At 42.6% G+C, this 17,854-nt stretch overlaps 1 protein-coding gene across 2 annotated transcripts; it reads right to left on the reverse strand.

Moving 5' to 3' along the window:
• Positions 1-1,318: 1,318 nt before the first annotated feature.
• lhpp (phospholysine phosphohistidine inorganic pyrophosphate phosphatase) lies at positions 1,319-17,853 on the reverse strand. Of its 2 annotated transcripts, none has more exons than XM_011617152.2 (7): positions 17,491-17,853; positions 17,172-17,359; positions 16,878-17,031; positions 16,724-16,787; positions 16,562-16,654; positions 15,548-15,639; positions 1,319-3,244 (listed from the first exon to the last, which is right to left on the reverse strand). In XM_011617152.2, the coding sequence occupies exons 1-7, from the start codon at positions 17,619-17,621 to the stop codon at positions 3,151-3,153; spliced, it is 816 nt and encodes a 271-aa protein (XP_011615454.1). In that variant the 5' UTR covers positions 17,622-17,853; the 3' UTR covers positions 1,319-3,150. The 2 variants fall into 2 exon arrangements, with proteins under 2 accessions (XP_011615454.1, XP_029691567.1); XM_029835707.1 differs by lacking the exon at positions 1,319-3,244 and adding an exon at positions 10,573-15,402.
• Between the last annotated feature and the right edge of the window lies 1 nt (position 17,854).

The following is a 17,854-nucleotide window of genomic DNA, read 5'->3' on the forward strand; positions in this document are numbered from 1 at the left end:
TTAGAGCAGTTGACAGCAATTACTTATTAAGTCAAAGCAAATAACATTAAATGTCATCTTACTTAGACGGTGTTTTGTTGCGCTTGCTTATGCAGCCTGAAGTGCAGATTAATGTGTGACTACAATGTCACCCAGAGTGCATTTCTCTATAAACACCCTCACCAAGATGCTTCCAGCCCTTATAACGAATACTACTAACCTAATACTTTAGAAATTAAAGCCACCCATTGTGGCCCTGTTGCCCAATTTCACTCAGCAAATTGGTAAATTCCATCGTGCTTGTACATGGTGGGGGTAACAAGCTTGCAAAGTAATAAAAAAAAAACAACCAAACCATGAAGACTTGTTTAGCGAAGCAGTTGAGTCAAAGAGGAAACGAGATTTTCAAATGCAGTCCTGGTGAGAGAAGAGCGAAGCAGATCTGTGAGAAGAATACAAGCGCTGTTACATCTGTCTACATGTGGGGGACGCAAACACAACCACCTGTTTCCAGCTTCAGAATGACTCAAATGTAACACAGTAACAATTTGAAAGCTTCCATCCTACTTTTTATGACAGCAACCAGACCTCTAAGCCTGGAATGTGTTCCTGATGTGCTGTCACATTTCTGAACTGATTTACAAGAGGTAGGGCACCTCAACCTTTGGTGTTGAAGCGTTTTCATGTATAACCCATTAATAACCCGAGCCAACCAATGCCTGTAACCTGGATTAAGTCTTGAGATTATGGTCGCATAATCAGGTTATCAGTGAGGTGAAGGGCAATTATGTCGAGTGAATTATTGGAAACAGACAGAAGACAAACTGGTTTATCAATAATCTCCAGGAACAACAGGTGTAGTCAGTCAAAAGATGCGCCAACCCCTTTCCAAGCAGTCCTGTGTTGTTGAGGTCATACAAGCCCAGACATGTCTCCTGAAACGAGGTCGTCTCTGTTATTTCAGACATTATGTTGCCTCAGTGTGAATGAATCAATGCAGTCCCCCGCGACAGCCGGAATATTGCAGAGGGTGCATTTTTGGACGGTTAGAACTTGTGTAAAATGGGTGGGTGACCTAGAGAAGAAAGATGGGATATCGCTCGGGTGCACGCGTGTGTGTGTGTGTGTGTGTGTTCAACAATGAAGCGCGAGGAACCTGCTGAGAGGAGATGGCAGAGGAACGGAATGAGCGGTTTGAAGGGGCCCCTGTGAAAACTGTTATTGGAATAAACAACCTGTTAACCTCTTTATTTTTGCATCGTTGGGGTGATTTTTAGGTCCGAAAGAGCTAGGACTTGCACAAACTGGGGGAAAACCCCATTCAAAGCCAAGTGAACTCATTTGAGGGCAGTCAAATACATGTTTAATAGCTCCGCACAAGTTTACAGGCAGAAATTTAATGGGTAACAGGGAGTCAAACAATGGAAGCTGTTGGCAAAACTGGGTGCCAGATGGTGAAAGTTTTCCTTTACATTAAGACTTCGCTGCTGATCACAACAGTATGAGGACCTCGGCCACAGCTCCACAATACTATGTAGCATTTCATTACCTTTAATTGCCCAATAACATTCAAGCTTGTGTCAGCTAATGGTGAAGTGAACCACAAAGACCCCGATGATTCACTTGGCAATAGGCTTTTGTTCTTGTTGAATCTATTTGGTACACTGAAACCTTGGGGGCAGCGATGGAGAATCGTTTGTTTTACGCCCCACTTCCAGAGGCCTCAATCATCCAGCTGGCACACGAATGCCCAATAAGCAGCCCCTCCCCTCATCATTTTATTTATTCTCATAGTAGAATCGGACCAAAACGAACTGCATCTAATTAGTGTCAATTAACGACGTAAAAATGACAGCAGAAGTGGCTGATAAGGGCTGGTGGGTTTATATAATCTGACAGCAGAGCTTGTTTCTTTGTGTTTACAGAGGGGGAAACATGAGCTCCGGCTCTGGCGTCACTGCTCACACACGGCTGGGCCACTTTTTTGGCATTTATCTTCTCTGAAAAGAACTTGCTTCCCATTTTTAAGGGAATGCCTTTCGCAAAAGAAAAGACTAGTTTTAATAGGAATCAATATTAAGAAAAGATCTCCAGCGACGACCAACGATATTAGCTGGGGCATACGATTCATTTATGTCATTTAAGTTACTGGTTGCAACTTTGAATCTGTATTTACTGCAGAGATGAAAGCATGTAAACATTAGCGACTGTGACGGGCCAAGCTAAAGTGCTAGCGTAACACATACTTGTGCAGAGCAAAGCCTGCCCATGAAGAAGATGACCTAGCCTCACAGCTTCATACAAACCACCTGGCATCATGTTCGCAAAAGTCACACCGCTTTTGTTTTGCTCGAGAAATGCAAATGAGTTCCTGTTAATCTGAACCGAATGTGAATTCCAGTACAGGTCCAGCTGAAAACATTATATTGGGTATAAAACACCAGAGGAAAAGATTTACAACTGTGTTTATGTTCTGCTAGTTGGACATTTGTTTTTGCCTGTGTTCTGTTACTGCGCCTTTTCACCTCCTTTTGTTCAAACTGAATTATTTTCCTTTTCGTTTGGCCAATGTAAACAGAGGTTCTTCTAAATCTAAGCTTCTGATTTCCGTCCAATCCGTCAGAAATGAAGTTTAAAACAGCTCTCTCGGTCTCAAGTGATCACTCAGATTATCTCAGGACCTAAATATGGAACGGGGATGAATTTCCTTCGCCAGGCAAAAGTTGCAACCAGAAACTTTAAGGGGGGATTTACGGTTTCACTGCCATCTGTCTTTTGTAAAGTCGCTGGGAAGAATTTAACGGCAACATTATCAGTCAGCGCTTGTTAGTCAACAGCTGGTTACACATTCATGTCAACCTGAGGTTCCTTATCTGTGTCAATCATGTACCGACAGATGTGCAGTGCGGCGTTACACAGGATCTCCTGTGAGGCTGCAGGAGATAAGTTCATATAGTCGACATAGTTGAGGTAAGAGGTTCCCCTTTCTTGTCATTTACAGGATATAAAGATGTCATTTGAGTTTACATTGGGTGACGGGTTGCTCGACTGAGTCAACATGACATAGTTCTAGACAGGAAACAGTACTGTGTTAAAGTATAACTAGTGCCCACTGGCCTGTACCACCAACTCGTTTAACTGGAGCGTTTCCAGCCTCTGCTGCTGTGGTAATCATTGCCTGTGACTGAGGATCATGTCCACTGCCTGGGCCAGGTCGTCCACGGTGCCATCAGCCGTCACCGTCTGGTGCGTCTCGTCACTTGGTCTGAGGGAGAAGGTACAATCGGGACAGTCTTTAAGGGAACAGGAAGAAAGAGCCGCAGGAGTGAAGAATCATTGTTAGCATTTTCGGCACTTGGCTTTAATAGCAACACTGACACGTATTTTAACTACACTGCAGTGGGATCTTCCACAAACAGCCATTTGCTGGGCCTAAACAAGTCCCTGTGCTGATTGGCTAAGCCCAGAGCCGGATGTGACGTGGTACCCAGTGGTAGACCTAGCAGGTCAGTGATGATGTCATGAACACATTTTCTTGTGTAGTTTTTCTGCTTCTCTCCCCCTCCTGCCCTGTCTCTGTATCTGTCTACAGGTATCGTCGACTTTATAGCTGTGTGCTGACCTCTGACCCCGCTGACCCACTCAACTCTTATACTAACAGCTTGTTACAATGAATGTACTTGCATGATCTCTGCCTATTCTCTCCTCTACCTGTCCTCCCCCCTCTCCTCTCTCTCTACCCAGCCGGCCATCAGCAGGAGGGTCCCTCTAAACGAGCCCGGCCCTGCTCAAGGTTTCTTCCTGTTAAAGGGGAGTTTGTCCTTGTTACTGTTGCTTGTTGGGGGTCAGGCCCTGGGATTCTGGAAAGCGCAAGAGACAATTTTGATTGTAACGGACGCTATATAAACAAAAATTGATTGATTGATTGATTGTTAGCTTAGCAGACTCCACTTCTCTCCCCTTTAGCTTCCTTAGAATATTCTTATTCTTTGTAATATTCTTCTTAGAATATCACACCGCTGACAGGGTCCTACCTGAGTTTCCAAAAAGCTACTCTGAAAATGTGCATGTGATGCAGCCTGTCACAAGCCCCCTGCAGACTTCCAGTGCATGCTTTTCGTCTCTCTCACCAGCTGTCAGGCTGGGCCAGACATTATACTCTTAGTGGGGGGGGGCAAATTAAAAACAGACCGAATGGGACTAATGACAACTGATAATTACAACATATCTAATTTCAACAAGTTGAATGGAGAAATTTCTTAAGGACTTTTGTTGTCTACATTAAATTTACTAGTATATTTTAGCATAATTTATTTTACAACATTACAAACCACCTGCAAATGATTAAAACATTAATAGATCATATTTAAAAAGAAAACAGAAAGCCAATTGTCTTGATTAGCTCTTTTGCAACTGTTGGTTGGATTACTGAAGTTCCAACATAAACTGTTATTTGTGGGGGAAAAGAATAAAATCCTGATTTGTTTTCTTGTCCTGAACTTGAAATAAATCTAAGAGGCACAGAGGAGGCCACGGGGGCCCCAGGTTGCTGCTAAAGTTTGGCCCACAGCCCAATAAAGGATGCAGATATGGCTGTTTAATCAGCTGGTAGAGGAAATACAATCCGCTTTGGCAGGGACTCACAGCCAGGGCAGCATGCAGGGCCCTTTTTTTAGCCAATCACTTCAAAAGACACCCCTCCTTCATTCATGTGTGGGACTGCTTAGGACTTCTGCTCATTTATAAAGTGGTGCCTATAGACCCCCCCCCCCCCCTCCGTGAGCAGACTGTGTGCTGCCTCTGTTCCCCAGTCACGGGTTGAAGCTCCAGATGGGGAGGCTTTGTCTGGCCCTGGGTTGTGTGGCGCACTCCGCTATTAATCCTGCTCTTTGAGAGCTCGCGGAGGACCATGGCAAATACGCGTGAGCCGCCCCGTGTAGCATCAGAAAAAGGAGCGGGGGGTCAGTGGGGATGGGGGTGAGAGCGGCGATGAATGCTGAAGCCGAGGTGAATGCGGCCGAGCGGTGCCATGTGTTTACGCACGTCTTTCAGCCGCCGGTGCCGAGGTTATATGAGCTGCTTCCCTAATAGTTTGGGTGTTGCGTCTCTTGTGCTGCCCGGTTTTGCTCGAGGACTAACCGAGTTCACACAAACATGTGCAGGCATGAACGCACACAAAAGTCAGCCTCGAGCCCCCTTATCAAGCAGTGGAACGGACAGCATTGAACGCAGCAGTTCTCAGACCTTTTTTTTTTTCCTTTCATGACCTCGGTTTTTCAGATATGACTGTGCACGTGTTCGTCTGCTCCCCACATTGCCATAAATAATGAAAGAGTAACCAGGTCAATGTGGCCATGCAAAATTCAGCACAATGCAGCTAGTGTTACCAGTGATGTAATCACCAGCTCTCCGTGTGACCTTCAGGTCAAAGTAATATCAGTGTACATAAACGCAGTGCAGGTTTGATCCTTACATTTGATGGACAGGTCGCACATAGACATGAGGTAAGCCATGAGGTGGGCGGGGGGGGTTCACAAGCAACACTTTGGCTTCCAAAATGGCTCGTAATGTGGTAGTCTACAAAAAAACCTTGTGACAAAAGAGGGACGCCTTCTCTTGATGGAATAAAGGAGGTAGAACTAAAATAGACTCTGGCAAACATTAAATGAGGTGTTAAATTCCATCAAAGTCATTTAAAGGTTATCTTTGAAACGTTTCTAAATGGCAGACCATATTCAGCGAGCTAGACACAGGAATACGAGTATCGTGTTTAGACTCCTCAGGGCCTATAAGACCATGGGGACGTATAGGGACTTGGTTAGTCATATACAATACGCGGCTTAGAAAACACTGACATTTATGTCTATAAAGAGAACTCATGGAGACATGTAATCAAATGTGGATTTGGACGTGCGTGAAAATAAACTCTATTTGATGCAGTCGTTTTAAAAACTAGGGCTGAGACGTAGTGCTACAGAGTAAAGACATGGCAGTGCTAGCATCAGTTAATGCTTAACACACACACACACACACACGCACACACACACACACACACGCGCGCGCGCACACGCACACACACACGCGCAAAGAAGGAAGCAAAACTGTCACATGAGGCTAATTTTCATTTACACACACCTTTGCTGATTCTGCTTTTTGGCAACAGTGAAGACAAAGCAGATGAAACATGCGTGAGAGCAAAGGCAATAAACCAGAATTCTGAGGTTTTTAAGCTCAGCCCACCTGTAACCTGCTGCCTATTAGAATGAGAGTGTAGTTACCTTTCTGTTGCTTGTGTAATTACTGCCTCGGGAGAAACAAAATTCAATATTTGAGCTATTATAAATACTACTACTTTACATAGTTGAGCGATAATGTCGTGAGGACAGAGACAGCCTGCTAGCGAGAGTCTGAAAAATAATCAAACCAGGTCATTGTGTAGACATGTGATTTTCATACCAGACTAGTGAAGGCAGCATCAGCCCAAACACCGCCTTTTGTCACCCTAAAGCACGCTATAGTATCATAGCTCAGATGTTGACTAGTCTTTATTTTTGGCCAGGCCTTGTAGGCGATATGAGATACTAAAGAAAGACAAAGGTTTCTCCTCTCACCCTCGAGGGGGGGGAAGAGAAGATTTGTGAGTGTGGATTTTCTACAGTCCGGTGACATTGCGGGAGTGCTGGCCTTAAGGGCGAGAATGTGATCGCAGTTTGACATGTTCTGCGATAAATAATAAGGTCACGGAAGGGATTGATGGTGTTTCAGGGGAACTGACAAGCCCGGAGAGTTGAGCTCTTCCAGGCTGGTTTTATCATCACTTTACTTTGGTTTCGCGTTTCCTGTTTCTCATCATTTACCTGATATTTACAAAACTACAACAAGAGACTGATGATTCCCCTAAAATAATACAGCTGCAAACTCTTATGAGAAACGGCCCAACTGAACAGGGGAAACCACCGTTCTACGAGAGTGTTATGGCAACAGAAAATGACAGATGTTAAGCTAGTGCCTCACTATCCTCTGCTGAGTTTGTAGCCATGCATGTAATTTCTCAGCACAAAAAAGAAGCGTATAATGTTGAGTTATGAGCAGTCAGCAGCTGCTATATGGGTTTCATACTTAAACACACAGATTAATGCTATTTTTTCATTTGTGCAGGACACAAAGGGGAGACCCTCTAGCCTTTGTTTCTTAAACCATCCCCCCCCACCCCCTTCCACCCTTATGAGGATCATTTTTGGTTAGTGTCAAAAATTTTCAGTCCTTTATGCACAAACAGAGCTTATCGCCAACCTTTTATTAGTAGACTCCCAAAAGCTGCACGTCACACAACAAAGGCTGTGAAGGCAACACATCACAGTGAGTACTTCACACTGAGAAACCTTAACACAGAGTTGATTTCCGCTAGAAGAGCAAGGTTTGCAAAATCAAAACAAAGGCGATACTTCCTGTATTTATGCAAAACAAGAATGGAAAACAGTAGCTTTCTGGAAGAAAAGGGCTGCAAACTATATACAGGAGCATGCAAAAATATGATGCTTAATTATGCTGTGAGAACAAATGTTACTGAAGTGGTAAGAAAAAAACAAAACTGTTGACTATTCCAATGGCCAATCTTGAAAGAGGGACTTTGCTAATTTTTGCCATGAAGGCCTCTTTTGAGGTGTGTGAAATGTGCTATAGGGAGAGCATGTGCATACCTGAGAGGGAGAATCTACAGGGGATGTACGGTAAATGGGGGCTCCACAGTTCACACTCTCACCGCTGTCCCACACTTTCATGCGACCGAGATCCTTTATTTTTTTTCTCATTGGTGCTAAATGACTTGCTCAGCCGGCCTTTTTTGTGTTTTTCACAGTTTTGCTAGTAGCGCTGCTGAGTCACCTGCTGCTAGTACGGAAAATACAAACATGTGTGAAACTGTGCAAACACATGCGCACGCACTGTTCGAACAGAAATGGTTTCAGCAGAAACCAGGCATGAGCCCAAGGCTCCCCAGCCAAGCAGCCTGACTGTTGATAATTGCAATAGGCTTTGAATCCCTATTGAAACAACCAAGGGCCTGTGTTCATGTATTTAAGAAGCAGTGCTATGTTTCAGCCTGCCATCTGGAGGCTTTCGCTCTCCAGTTCTCTCCCACTCTCGCTCCTTTTATTTCTCCCGTTCTTAGTGGCATAAAAGTACCTTTGAGGGGCTCAGTGGCCCAGGCCTGGCCAGATCCTTTGTGTCACCGTGGGAGACTGGTCGCACAGTGGAAAAAAAAAAAAAGATCTCTGGTTAATTATTAATATTTCAGTGACTTATAACACACTGCAGGCTTGAGGGGAGCCTGCAGGCAAAGGAAACTGTCACTCCAGGGTGGAGAGGAGGCTCAGCAGCAGGAGCCCGCAACTCTGAGGATTTTTAAGGCTTATTTTCCAACTGCAGTCTCCTCTGTCTGCAGCCTGTAATTCAGGCTGTGCTGCTTGTTCTGATCTGATCTAATCTAAGAGGAAGGTTCAAAACCAAGCCTGGATTACAGAGAACAAGCTGATGACATTTAGTACAGTGTCACTGTAACCTCATTCATCTCAATGCAGCTCTGCTGTCCTTCACCCAGGTTTGTAAAGTGATCACACTTGGTGGTGACTGCGTGAAAGACGATCTGTTGCTAGTGAACCTGCATGGATTACCAGAGTTTTAACAGATTTTTATCAGAAGTTAATAAACAAAGTTTCAAGAAGCATCTATTGTTAAAATGCAGCAAATGTTCAGTTCCATTCATGACTGTCGGCCTACTGGGGACAAGATAGAACATTAAATTAGGGATATACTATATGGAAAACCACAACTGGTGGAAAACAATGATGATATCGTTGTAGGGCTCACCTCTGGAGCTTCTGAGGATGTGTTCTGTCATGAACCCTCTCATAACAACACTCCTCCCTATGGTGTTGCAACCCCCCGGCAGAAAAATGTGACCTGCCAGACCATGACTAACATTTCGGAAGGGTTTTCCAGGGCTATAAAAAATGGCCCAAAGCTTTGACCAGGGTCCTGAAATCAAAACATCAATCAAACATTCATGGGATGCCTCAGAACGGCAGATGGGGCAAAGGCCCTCGCCTTTCACCCCTTGGGACCCAAAGGGTGTGCAATTATCCTAAGAGTTCATGTCTGTTATGGTGGTGTAAGAGAGAACAACATAGCATAGGTTTGGCTTATAATATGCATACAGTTTCTATTCAGAAAAGTTGCATCACGGTGTTCTTTTTAAGAAAAGGAAAATAAACTATTAGTCATCAAAAAGTGATATTTCTGAGGAAATTATGCCCAGATGTTGCCGTGTTTACATTCCTCTCAAAGACGAAGGTGATGACAACATATCTCAATCCTCGAGGCAAAAAACCAAAACAATTTCAGAAGATACTTAATTTTAACACTGGTGAAGAACAAAAAAAACAAAACTTTGAGAAGCATAAAAGCAGCAATCCCGAGGCCTTGCAATGTTGAAAATGCATAACCCACCCACCTCTGGACAAGAAAAGAGAAGGTGGGAGCATACAGCCAAGACAGAGATCCAAGAATAAAAAGCCAGCTTTCATGGAAATACAGCAGTAGAAATAGAAACCTGATGCAACATGCAAACATCCCACCAAAGGCCTTGCTAACTCACAAAGAAGATACAGAAAACAGCCCTAAGCATCTCATGGATTAGAAAACAGCACTAAAACAAGGGCTGATTTGGAGGGGGAAAAATCAGCAGTTGCTCTGCATGGGTTGATGTGCAGAGATTATGTTTAAGGGTCCCATTTGTACAGCATTAAACCAGGTAAACGACACAACAAACCATAAATGGTTTGTAAAATAAATGGTTCCATAAATGGTCCTGAGGGGCCTGGTCATAAAAGAAGACCCCTACAGATTGTGAGCCAGTTCAAATGCATCCCTGGAGGAGAGCAAAGAAACTCTGTGGTTGTGTTGAAACAAACAGACGTCAGTGACGAATTAGGAACGTTTCATCTTCAATCCCACAGCCTCAGCAGACAAGAGTAGCAAGAAAGAACTTCACTTCCTTCCCAATGTGCCAAGAGAGCTTTTCAGGACAGGGCGTGGGACTGGTGCTGTTGAACTATAAAATGTCTCAAAAATAAATATCACTACTGATGACAGCTCAGCAAAGGACAGAGAAGAACAAAATCAGGTACAACCTGTTCAGACAGGATCGCATGTTCGAATCCAGCCCTACAAAATCTGCTCAGTTTACAAGCTGTAATACAGTCTGTATGATAGCACCGTCCCAGGGGAAGGAGCTCGGTTTAAAAAGCAGACTGAGCTGCAACCACCACCGTGCAGTCGCCCTTTCAAGGTTTGGTGTCAGATCTGCAAGCCTGTCCACTGCTGCACAAGTGCCTGATGCGCATGAATAGAGATCTGAGAGGTTGTTTATACCAGAGGGGCAGAGCAAACAGTGCCATCTGTAAAACGACCTGGAAAAAGTGGTATCCATGCAACAGAGATAAGAAAAAGGAGACTATTCTATAATAAACCTTTTAATAATAATTTAAAAAATAAAAAAAAACCTGATGAATTGCCATGTGCAATATATAATGTCTTTTACCCTCCTTGAATTAGCACCAAACATGTGGTTTAACCCAATTTCCTGTATTCTATTAATAGAAGAAGGAGCAGCACAGGGTGGCAACATTCAAAGTCACTACAAAAACAAGAGATACCACACAAATCAGGATCACTCCATTGTACAACGTATTCCAAATAGTTGTTCCCAGGTGGGTGCTGCACCCCAGTATGTTTACTAAAGCTGATGGGCCATTTCCTAATGTGCTGCCCTTCCTTCTGTTTGCTGTGCTGATGGTTGCTTCATTACAGGGACCAGTGGAAACCTGCTGTGGATAATCATGGGCTGTGTGGGACAATCGGCAAACCTCTCCTGGGATGTCAGGAGAATGGTTTTACTTTGTGCTGGTGCAACAAGGGCTGGTTAAAGCTTTTGGCACTGCCTCCTTCTCTAAACCACAACTGCCTGCTGTGTATAAAGACGATGTAATGGGTCACGTCAGACGACTTTGCTATGGCACTGAACCACATCCTTTTAACTCTCGCCGAACATCTGCCGTCTAACCTGCAGGTTTTCTTGATGCCGATTAGAGAAGTAGCAGTTGCTGAGATAACTATGCATATTTGCATACTGCCCATCTGTTCAGAAGTGTGTTCTAACTGGTATTTTCAGAGCACTATAATGTATATGTATGCTTTTGCATAGTTTAACAGCTGCACCAATAACACCTGTGCCGTAGTTCTTAGCACAGATTGCATGGCCGTGGCAGCAGCACACCCCGAGCCACTAATGGAGTAGAAAAAGTAAAGACAGCATTCTGCCTGTAACAGCATTTGAGGTTTGTTTTTAACGTGCAGTGGTCATTTGAAGACATGCTACATGCTGTGGGTCATAGCTTCAACGTGCTTCATCCCATCTGACAGAAAAACTGAGCTTGTTTTTTCATTGTAGAGATCATCCAACTAGCACAAAACAGCACCATCTAAGAGTTAATGTGTTTTTTATGTTTACAAGCTCAACAGTAAGCGCATGGTAATCCGGTATCCGCCTTGCCTGATTTAAATACACATGCAAGTTGTAACTAAGTACATAGAAGCACAACAGTCTTAACTGCTAAACCCCCCACTGCAATGCTAATTTATTGTTGTATCCCTCAGCGATGGCTGCAGAGGGAGAGGGCATGAACCTGGGTGTGGCTTTGGTGAACCAGTTCCTGGTTTGTATCAAGTGGACTCCCTGGAGATGTTTAATCAGGAGCGGCCTGGAAAACTGTTTCCCAACATGAGCTGTAGCAGTGAAATGCTGGCCACTGGTGGAGCTTTCAAATGTAAACCACTCTCTTCCAGATTCCAACAGGAATCAGTAAACGCTTCCTTCAACCCAGTGGCCCTGACTGGAAATGGAAGTCTCAAATGGAGCTGTGGCAAAGGTGCAGAGACAACAGGCACATGGTTTGAGAAACAGTATCAGAAAATTAAACTGGCTTACACAGCACATGAGGGAGCACCATGACAGAAACCTCATTTTTAAAAGCTAAAAAAAAAAAAAGAAGACCACAGAGCTCAACATTAAATCAGTCTCTTTGAGTTGAAACAACAGAAACACGAAGAGAGTGAGATAAGCTCACAAATTATGCATTTTCAGAATCTGGTTGTGTCACAACAGATAGATTATAGCTACAGTGAGCGAGATTTTTAGATTGCTATTGGCATAAATCAAATATACGCAGACCTACACAAGAGTACATCATTAATAATTATACTATCTCTCTCCATGGGTGTCAAATGTAGCTCTGCCAGCTTTCTTTCCATTTCCGCTGCAGCTATTATAAATGCAGCATGTCAACTGATCTAATTCTGATGCTTATTTGTAAAAATATCCACAGGAAACAAATCTTCCAATAGGAAATACTTATGAAGTCTTGAAAGGATCAATTTTGCCCCCAGCTACCCAAGGCAGCTTCAGCCCACACTCCGGAAAAAAGGAGCGGTGGAGGACAGGTATTCAATTCCTGCAATCTTTGTTTTTACCGCGAAATGGCACCAAATATTCCAAAACACGCTGCCTGTTTGAACAGGAGACGGGCGCCGCTAATTTCCCATAGCAGGATGCAAGAGGGATCAACTGTTTACAAATTAATGCCAATATGAACAGGGCTCAATCATGTTGAGGAGAAATAAGCTGGATGGAGATAATCCGACTTTAACTTAAGCAGTTAGTAGCCAAGACATTTAATATTTTGCTCGGGAGAGAGAACGAATTACATACGAATCAAACACGAATGAACTGGGGGTAAAGACATCAAGTAACTGCCACGAAACAAATGCTGGGACAAATCTGTGGAACTCATGGGAAAATGTTTCTTTATAAGGCCTGCTATGAATAACAGCAAAAGGAGAACTGAGTAGTGTTTTGACTGCTGTAACTACGGTAGAGGACAGAAGAGGAATGTGGTGCTGGGAGATTATTCCCCGGCAGTTGACTAAACAACAGCAGATTGGTTCTCCACGCTGTAATTTGAATGCTTTTTTTGTTTCTTTAAACCTGGTCTACATTAAAACGGGTTGTCTGGCTCCCCTGAGGGACGCGTACTGCTCATTATTTATGAACAAAGGAAAGTTCACTGTAAGCAAAACACTCCCGTCTTTTAATTAACCCTATACAGTGAGTGTCTCATGAATTAATATTATCTGCTTGGTCTCCAATCTGAAGATTAATCTGGAGCATTGATCCCAGTGTAAATAAGACCTACGTTCTACATTCAGAAAGCTTGAGGAAGATTGAGTTGATCTTAAAGAACTGCGGGCCTAATGCTGCCCTTGTTGAGGAAGGGTACCTTCAAATCTTTGTGAAAATGATTTTAAATCATTGGGTTTATCTGATGTGCGCCTCTTCCCCTTCCTGCCTTGTCACTATAGCTCTGAGGTATTTGAGGCCGGTTTTTTTCTCCAAGCCCATGGCCTGCACAGCATCTGGTTGACGTGGAAACAGATGTGTTTTCACAGAGCTGACTGGGCGTTTATAGCCGCTTGCAGAAATCTAGGGTTCACTGCGTCTGTGGCTTTAAAAAAAATTATTTTGTATCACTGTTTCCCTTCTCGCTCACAGAAGGTATACATTACACCAACAGAGTGTCTGACCTGTATGTTAAATGAGGAAATCACAACTTACTCGAGCTATAAAATCTAATGAGGGCCACAATTGTTGGTTAACTTCCAATACGAATATTGTGAAATGCTTACACTAACAGGGTGTGCATGCAACATTTTGGTTTTTACAGCAGAGACACCCAAGCTGCCAGCCCCAAAGGATAATCATTCACAAGCACCTAAAAGGCAACCACTGATGATATAACTTTAGCCTGAAAGGACATGCTGGCCTTAATAAGTGCCACCGTTGTAAAAGGATTATGTTACGCAATAAATTGCTCTATTGATTGTGAATGTGTATTTCTCACCATATAAAACCCTACTTGGTCTCTAAAAAGCAATATGTATCATGATACTGAGCCAGCAGGGTCAAATGAAGGAATCGTTTCAATTATTTTAACCAGTTGCTCCCACTTATCCATTACAAATTTCATTACCGCATAGGTTTTGTGAATGATTTTCGCTGTCCAAAGTACAATGATAATAAAGACTTTTTAGTCTTTGTATTCTTTACATGCACAAAACTCCAAACCTCACATTCATACACACCAGGAAAACCAAACTACAAATATGGACATCATCGTTCAGTTAGGATTAGAGCTGACTGATGCAAAAGCTGATTACTCAGCGTTCTCTGGTCACATGACCTCAGGACTGTATGGGGACTACAGTGGGATGCTTTTAATAGATTAGATCCATAAAATACAGTAAAAACACTTGAAATTATATACCTATTACTATAAAGCCACTGTATAATAAATAATTTAACATGTGATTTTAAAAAAAGTATATTCGCACCCTTTCTTCTTTACAACAAACACATTTTTTTAGGCTTCTTAGGTTGCCTGTTAATATGCTATCAAGGAGCTGAGTCATCTCTACCGTCTAGAGATCTTATATATAATGTATGGGTGACTGTAAACAGCATGTTGGTGGAAAGGATTCACACGCTGATAAATGTGGGCCTGTGTTATGGGAAGCAACTGCGGTGCGAGAGCGCCCCCTACCGGCAGGATGTCATTGCAGTAAGAAACTTGTATGAATAGAAAACACGTATAGAAAATGAAGCACTAAAAATAAGAGGGTGATGTTGAAATAGTCAATTTCAAAATCCTCAATAAGGCACATTCATTAGTATTATTAATCTGACAGTTTCCATTTTAGACTTTATTTTAAATAATAGTTTGTCTATCCAATAGTGGCGTTTGAAGCAGTGTTGCCAACTCTGACTTTCGTGCTAAATCTCGCTACGTCTAGCTACTTTTTAATAATCTTTTCTGGGGTTTTACAAAATACAAAAGCAACTTCATTTCTTAGAATATTCAGCCCATACGAATAAAAGGCTTAAGCAACATGACACATCTTGTTATTGCCACGTTACCAATCATGCAGCATGATCATTTGATCTTTTAAGGATCAAATGCCCAAGGGTCTTCAAATCAAAGCAACATACCATATTACAATGCTAAAATACTACTCTAAAACTCCAATTTTGGATTTGCCTTTGGGCATGCGACATAATTACCACTGCAGTAGCTATTCAGATTTACTTTTCCAAAGAAAAGGAAATATAAGTTGTTTAGGCATAGTTTACCGTACCTTAAGAAAAAAATATTTGATTTAATAGACAAGGGAAAATACATTTGGATTTTGTCTGCAACAGCAGGGAACACTGAACGTCCAGACATCTGTTTCTGCCCGAAAAAGTAGATCCACCTTAAACACGAACATTTGTTTTTAAAAAGCTGGTTTTCGGCAACACTGATTTAAAAAGTACGGAAAAGTTTTGTATCAGACTCGTTTCATACATATTGACTTTTTAACAATCACCAAATAAATTGGGGTGCATGGCAGTACTGACCTGTATTTTCCAGTCCTGACTTGTACACCTTTTATTCCGCACTGCTGGGCACCGCCCACATCATTAACCAGATCATCCCCAATCATCAACACCTTCATTCGAAGAGAAGCAGGAAAAGAACATGAGGGTTACGGAATTTTTAAAAGACAATATCGCAGCACACCATCTTATCGGCCCCCTGCTGCTCATCGTCAAAGGTCAGAACATGGCGGTGGGTCGAGACGGAAGACAAGCCCTCGAGAAAATATAACACGAGTACTGTTGCAGTAGTGGCACCAAAAAATAATGTAATTTACTTGAGAGATTTAAGATCTCAAAAAACAAGATTTAGACACAGTAAGAATTTATTCGTGGATCATTTCAGGTAACACGGTGTGAGGAATACAATCTTTACACTGGATTGTTAACAGAGAGAAGTCCTGAATAACTGTTGAAAACCTTCAGTATTAAGAGGAAGATCCTTTCGAATTTCCTTTCACAATCTGTTACACTTGTAAATGCTTCATAGTTGAGTTTCAATGTACCGGAGACTTATTAAAGTGTGTAACAGGTGAAACAAGTAGAACAGGAGACTTGGATATCCAATCGCCATTGGAGGTGTAAAATTATCTGAACAAGTCAGTGTTAATGCATTTGTGCCTTTATCTGTGAATAAACTACTAAAATTTTGAACAAATCTTTAAGGGTTTGGATAAAATTAATCCAGATCCAGAATGACATTTTCCCCATTTGTAAAATATTAATCGCTGCATTAACCCTCAGTATCAGAGATGAGTGTTCAGAATGTGCACCGTGTCATGGCGTGCTGCTGCATTTGCAGATCGTGCACGGCAGTTTGCACGGCAGTTTGCACGGCTGCCCACAAGATCCTCAGGCAGGAAGAGTCATCAGCCTGAATGCTAATTAAGCCTAAACTGATCCCAAATACACCAGTGATAAACGTTGTTTCTTGCTTATTACATCTACATGAGTGGTTTTTTTTCTTGAAAACATGCAACCAGTTTACGCACATACCTCGTGTGGCTGAAGCCCCATATCATTGAGAACACTCTGGAAGAATAATGAGGAAGGTTTTCCAAAAACTTCAGCCTTCACATCACAGGCATACTGGAACAAAATAGTGATTAATTAATCTTCTGACCAACTCAAACACAGACCGTTCCCAACTCACTGTACCTCCAGAGCCTTCATATAAGCTCCAACATCAAGACTCAACCCATCCGTCTCCTTATAGTACTTTCTATGAAGACACAAACATGTTTATCTTTGCAGAACCATTTTACATTTAACCTGTGTGCACATTTAAATTGTCGATTTATCACAGTATTACCCTTGTCCAAGGGACAGGAGTAATGGATTCTCAAGGTTTTCTAGGATCCTAAATGCTTTGTTCAGGTTCTGGTAGGAAAATTTCTCAGCGGCGTCTCCAATGAGCACACAGTTTGGGTTGGTCTTGTCAACACTGTCGAATTCAGAGAGAAGACCTGCAGGAAAATAAAGAGAGTAAGCATTGAATTTGGGTACATTTGCATTGGCTTGGAAAAATATCCCCTTTTAAACACCCTGAATACACAGTACTGTACGCTAGAAGGCTGATTTTATAATATGCCAATTGGCTCAGTACCATCACAGACCAGCAGGTGGGGCCGTAAACCTCTCTGCTGAAGCGCAGCTACGGCTGCAGGTGCAGGTGAGAAGACCTCAGATACAGAAATGTCAAACCCCAGTCTTTGGAGCTTTGCTACAAACGTAGCTCTGGCTTCCTGGCTCTCATTGGTACAAAAGCGCAGTTTCAAGTCGGATGCCTTCAGTCTTTAAAATAAAACGGAAAAGAAATAGGTCAACATCACACAGCCCTACTGTACTGATTATAGAGTACTTGGCTGAACAAGCTAATGGCTAAAGGAGGAAGGTCTGAAACGACTCGCAGTTTATTGACTCACTTTTTTAGAGCTTCGACCGAACCAGAAATCGCTACACCTCCGCCCTCACCGCAGTCATATAAAACACCACACAAGTCTAATATGACACCTTTCAAACTTTTCGAACAGACTGGCCAGCCCTTAGCAGCCATGACGCACACGATGCCCCTTCGCGCATGCGCGTACAGCGAATGTCGTACAGGCGCGGTAAACTTTTATTAAACGATTCTTGACGCTAAAAATTAAATATGGATCTGATTCCCGGTTATTCCCTATTGGGTCGCGTTGTTGAATTCTGAATCATTAATCATTTAATACAGTTAATATTTCACAACAATGACGATGCCACCGTGATGCATTCGTGGTGACTATTGCAACCGTCGGA

The sequence above is a fragment of the Takifugu rubripes genome, chromosome 1 (assembly GCF_901000725.2).
Source record: "Takifugu rubripes chromosome 1, fTakRub1.2, whole genome shotgun sequence".
NCBI lineage: Eukaryota > Metazoa > Chordata > Actinopteri > Tetraodontiformes > Tetraodontidae > Takifugu > Takifugu rubripes.